This window comes from Tinamus guttatus, unplaced genomic scaffold, assembly GCF_059628265.1.
Source record: "Tinamus guttatus ecotype Peru unplaced genomic scaffold, ASM5962826v1 Tinamus_guttatus_pri_ptg000749l, whole genome shotgun sequence".
NCBI lineage: Eukaryota > Metazoa > Chordata > Aves > Tinamiformes > Tinamidae > Tinamus > Tinamus guttatus.
In genome coordinates, this window is record NW_028289283.1 from 1,328,264 (window position 1) to 1,334,263 (window position 6,000).

General features: G+C 37.9%; 1 protein-coding gene across 1 annotated transcript in view; it reads left to right on the plus strand.

The window, feature by feature from the left end:
- ATXN10 (ataxin 10) overlaps positions 1–5,771 on the plus strand; it is a 93,860-nt gene extending 88,089 nt beyond the window's left edge. The window contains exon 11 of the mRNA XM_088537367.1: positions 5,494–5,771. Coding sequence (XP_088393493.1) covers positions 5,494–5,681 — 188 coding nt within the window. The 3' untranslated portion in view covers positions 5,682–5,771. The remainder of the gene's footprint in view (positions 1–5,493) is intronic.
- The last annotated feature ends 229 nt before the right edge of the window (positions 5,772–6,000 follow it).

The window sequence follows — 6,000 nt, forward strand, 5'->3', positions numbered from 1 at the left end:
AAAGCCAAATGCCACCCACAGAGGATGTGATCAGGAACAGATGCCACCTCCAGCATCTTCACCATGGAGGCCTCTAGGTTAGGGGAGTTGTGCTAAGTGGCCTCTCCAGCAGTTGAGTCAAGCAGTGGAAGGACCTTCCCATTCCCAGAGGATAGATAGACAACTGGCTGCTTCTCGCTTTTAACCCCTTGGTATTATTTGCTGTGCAACATGCTAACTAAAAATACAAGCTACCAAAATATTTTAGGCCTTTTTTAATTTCAGATTCTAGACATAGTATTTTTTTAAGTTTAAGTAAGGTGAATTTGTCAAGTTTCCTGATTTAATGCCAGGGAATAAACAAATCCTAACCATTTTATCCTAAAAATACAGATGAGCTTCTTTAAAATAAGTAAATAAAATTAAGAGGATAGCTTTAGTTCTTTGCATTCTCTGTGCTTACATCTTAAACAGTCATGAAAATTAGGCACAAAGGTAAAGGCAGAGTTGGAAGGAATTGCTCTAATCTTACCCAGCTTCTAGGACTTTGTAAAGCTACTAATCTCCAGTCAGAAGAAATGGGTAACTTGCGGCTCTTTGTAAGCAACTTGGCTGGCCATGAGGGACCAAAGTGCTGAATGTCTACTACGTGTGGTCAATCACGGCCCATTGATCCCCTCTGTGACTGAGAGTGCCAGGAGCTGTCTAGAGCCCTCTTTTAATGGTGAGAAGAATTATCTGCAAGTTGCTGTGATACACAAGTACTTAAAAGGGCTGAAAGCCTTGAAGGGAAAAGTGTTTATTTCTTTTCAGTGTGGTCCAGTCAGGTCTGTAAGTGGAAGTGATTCTTTTAATGTGATGCTTTAGTATTGCAGTATTGCTTTTCTGTAGAACATTGAGAGTTGGATTATGTGTTGAAGACTGGAAAGAAATATAATTTGCAAGAACTGTATTTTAATTATCTTTGATTCCTAGCCCTATAGACGTGTTCCAGACAAGCTCTTACAGAAGTTGAACTACTTGTTACATAAACAGCCCATTCGATTAGAATTCCAAAGTGTTTTTGCTGTCTTTCTTGATACAACATTTGCATCTCTTCCTATAATTGGTTAAAATTAAGTTAATATTAAAATAATCAAAAATCAGCTGTGAATGAGGTAATGGAATTAGACAAGTGATAGCCTCTCTTGCTCATTAGGCAAAATGGCACTGAAGGAAGAGAGTTTTGCAAATAATCATTTAATTATAAAAAAACAACTGCAATGCAGGAAACTGCCCAACTAGAAATATAGAATTAAAATGGTGTGCAAGGTATGTAATAATAATAATAATAAATCTCCACTGAGGATATTCTGCTTAGAAATTTCTCGTAATTAATGAATGCAGAAAGGATCTAAGAAAAACTACATACATATTTCAGCCTTCTTGGCACTCATCTTTGGTATCCTACAGCAGTTAATGTTAATATGTAACTTTTTACTACTTGCTTTTTTGAAGCCAACATACTTTCAGCATTACTTATGCCTTGCTGTGTATCTGCCTGGTCGGAGTCATATCTCAGTGGTGACCATAGCTGTTATGCCTACCGTTTTTCATGCATGGATTTCAAAGAGTTTTATAAAACAATTCATAAAGGTTCTGATGCCTGAAATGGACTTCTTAGTAAAATTTGACCTAAATTGGACCTCCTAATATGAGAATAAAAGGATACTTTCCTTGGGAAAATGGTGTATAGGTCCTACTCTGCAGTCAGGCACCACAGTGGGATATTGTTTATTGACTCCTGACAGTATGCATTTGTTATTTTATACCGTGCTAAACTTTTCAATCGGTCGTTCAACTCCTAAATCAGTTGCACAAAATGCTAGCCTTGATACTAACAACATGTTCTGGCAGGATTCGTGAGAAATAAAGCAACAGAAATGTGAAATGTTCCCTTTGCAATTAGTGGATAAACTTCCTCGGGACTCAGGGGACCTAGAGTTTAACAGTTTGTTATGTTGATTGCAGAGAGTGAAATATTTCATCTTTTAAGGCAGATTGCCAGCTAATCATCTTCTCTCTCCCTTTCTCCCCCCCTTCCATCTCCTTGCCAATTGAAATTTTGATCCAGAGGAGGTTGGCGGTTGTGTTGTAAACTACTGTATGATGATTTGTTACAGAAGCATGGAATATAGAACAAATTGTTACAGTTTTCTTATTGTATGTATGACAGTAGTGTTCTGTGTACTGAAGGATTTTAGAAAAGATATACTATAAAGATGTACAAATGTTTGTTTTCATTACCTAAACACATGTAGTCCATTAATGAAGCTCCTACAAAATGATATTAAAATTTCAGTTTATTTTCTTTTTTATGGCCTCCCCACTGTGAAAGAGATCTTCTAATTTTCACTTCGTTGTGTATAATATTAACTAGACCCTGGAGAATGTCATCTTGGAAAAATCTAGACGAGTTTACCCAATCAAATCTACCATGCTTGCTGCATTTCTTTTCTTTTATGTAGCTTCACAACAAATGGGCTCATGCTCTTATTTGTAGTAACTATGGAAACTTCAGAAGCTGTCTTTCTAAAGCTGAGTATACAATAAAGTGCTTAAAGTGTTGGTAGGATTAGAGACTCGAGAATATGTTTAATTTTCTCTCTGTGTCTCCATCTTTGGAGAGGAGCAAGAGGGTAATGTGAATATTAGCTGGGGACTAGCTTTAATCTCTGCTGACACTTAAGTCTGTCTAGGTCTGCCCACAGCCATCTAAAGGTCTTAGCCTCACACAGCATGTGAACAAGGAAAATCATACATATTCATGACTGAGTTTACAATGAAAAACCTACATACAGAAAAGAGGTTTTGCATGAATGAAAACGTTATTGAAACCACTTCGCAGCTTCAGCTACAGTAGTCAATAATGATAAATGCCATAATGATGATAGAGTTCGTAAGATAATGGAGATGTCTTAGATATTATGTAAGCGTGAATGGATATGATAATAGGAAAGCATCATTTGCTGGGGGTTTTAGAAGTGTTTTGTGCCACAGGACGGAAAGATGGTGGTAACGGAACTATTGCCAAGCCCTAATGCAAAAAATATATATACTGTGTGTGGGTTTTTTTTTTGTTTGTTTTGTTTTTTTCTTTGTCCTGTGTGTGTGGCATTTCATGCAAGTGAGAACTGTTATATGTTGAAAATTGCATCTCTGTTTAGGGGGTATTCTTCCATGCAAGTTAAATTCATAGATGTATTCTAGGAACTTAGAGAAATCTGCTCCTTCAGAGCAGAGCCAAGGAAGACGATACTGTATTTCTCATAATTTACTGGGGGAAATTCATGGCGCTTTCTGTCATTTGCAGATTGTCCTGGAAGAGACTAGGAAGGATCTAGGTAATAAGCCTTGCTCATCTAGATTCATCCACTTGCATACTTTACCATTCTGGTATTTTTTCTCACCATTAGAGATGGCAAGTGAAATTATGTTTATATGCAGTTTGATTTCTGTTTTTTTTGTTGTTGTTATTGTTATTTTTTTTCTATATGCTCAAAGGTGTAGTTCCCAGTGGAAATATTCCGCTTACAAAAGTATTTTGGCACTTGTCTAGTCATTTAACTGTAGCAGTAATGTACTGACCAGAGAGAATTAATCGGTATTTTCTATCATTTTCCCTAATTAGGGCTTTGATTATGGTACTTTTTTTTTTTTCTTAGTTTCTCTCCTCTGTCAGTACCCACCCTGAATTCAGCCTTTTGTCATTTTCTTTTGTCAGAAATTTAAAAATGTAGGAGATGTGCAGCATGTTTCCTCATCACTTGATCAGAACTCGGTCAGCAAAGGAAAGCTTTGTAGTTGATACTGCTTTGCCATTTTTGGTTTCTGATTCTGGCTGCTTCAATCTAAAAATCAGTATGAACTGCTACTAGAAGTTGGAGGGCTGTTTCCGTGGTGCATGTCAGTGCAGGACTCTTCCCTAGCATGCACGATTCCTGTGATGTTTGGCCAGCTACTCTTCATTTGAACCTTGTCCTCTGTGTTGATTCCTTGTGTGCTTTTTGCTTCAATCCCTCTGTCCTCTTTGGTGTCTAAGTAGTGTGTGGTTACATATTGCTCATAAACTGTTATTTTCCTCCTTTATTCTCTGTTTGTCATTTCCCCTCTCTTAAAATGAGGATGCTACTCTTGGCTGTTGGTGCAGCAGAGAGTGTGCCGGTGCTGAAAAGAGTGGGGGGCTCAGGGTTCAATCATTGCAAGACACACAAAGATAATAGTGAAAAGGGTAAAGATGACTGTAAGAGTGTAAGTGTAAGTCTGCTGCAGTAGTTCTGCATTTTCCAAATGCAGTCAGGATAGATTTTGTAAGAGAATTGAAAGTCCCGTTCCCTTAGTGTATTCTTTTGGCTGAAGTTCCCACCTTCCCCAGTTGAATTTTCCCCTCCAGTCCCCCCCCAGCAAATGCCCGTACAAACAGTATCTTATCTCTATACTTAGACACTGTCCAACCCAAAAGACGTCAAGAAGATGCGTAAATTATGCATATTCTTCTCCTGGATGTGAAGCTACATGCAGTAAATAATTGATGCCCTGCAGGCAAACCACTTTTGTATGACTCAGAATAGCTCGCCTCCCATATGGGTAACTTGGGAAAGATTATATCATAACGTAGCTTTTCAGCTGCAGAATTGGGGCTAGCATCTCTGACACTTCAGAAAACAAGCACTGTAGTTCACTTGGAAGATGCCTGCCTGATAATCCTGAGAATTTAAATCCTTTGTCTGTGGCCCTGACATGCGCCTCAGTCCTGGCCTCAAGGGACCACCTTAGAAGGTGAATAAGTTGCAGCTTGTGCCCATTTGAACATGAGCAGGAGCTGCTTGCTGGAGATCTTAGTGTCTCTTCTGTTGATGAGTTAGTGAAAGCTCCCAGGTACAAGGAACTGAATTTAGCCAACATTAAAAGCTAGATGTTTTCAAGCATTTCCCACATTATTTATGCTCTTGATGGTTCCTAGCATGGTTAAGATATGTTTCTCTTTTTCTGCTTGTTTCTTCAACATTTACTGTGAAAATAATTACGTCTTTTGCATATTTTTGAATGTGCAGTGTTGAAATGTTAAGTCTGCAGATGTTGTCATTGACTTTTTTCCTTTTTTCTTTTTTTTAACCTTACTAGGAACATCATTGAAACATTTCAATTAGTTGTAATTTTGGTTTAAAACAACATGTCCTTTTAATTCTAGCTGTTCATTTGTTTTTTTACTCCAGGTAAAACATAGTAAGCTTGCCTGAAGTTAATGGATATACCTCAATTAAATTTAAATTACCTTGCATGCAAGTATTTACAGGCTTGGAGTCGTAACCTGTAAATGTCTTTCCTTTCTAAACCCTTGATTTTGACTGTTTTTCTGAGTTTGAGGTTTTGGGGTTTTTTTAGGGAATAAAGGGGATGAGGGGGGGAAGGAGGAGTCTTGTTAAAATAAGTATTGTTACGTCTTCCAAACAGATCCTTAACTTTGTTCAACAGTCGTGAACCAGTGGGCAGTGTATGCGATCCGAAATCTCACTGAGCAAAATGAGAGAAACCAAGAGCTTATTGCACACATGGAGGAACGAGGGCTGGCAGACAATTCTATCCTCGAGAGTATGGGTTTACAGGTAGAGAAACAAGAGGACAAGTTAATTCTGAGATCTATTAGAAAAAATCCTTCATGAGGAACCAAATGAGAACAGTGGAATCATGGAAAGAACGCTTCTCTTTCACGTTTTCCTTTGTAAGGCAATCACGTTTTCTTCAGTTGGAGTTTGAGTTCCAGTCTGCCGGAAATACTATGGTTTTTTTCTCTGAAATATTCTCTGCTGAATAATAGTTGTCCCTCGCTGTTACAAACAAATGGGCACCTGTAAATTTTCTGACTACCTGGGAAAATTATCTAATCAGGGAAAAAAACTTTTAATGTGGGTGAAACTCTATTACTTTCTTGTTTTGTTAGTTCAAAGATATCATGCATCTAGCATAGTACTGAGTTGTTAC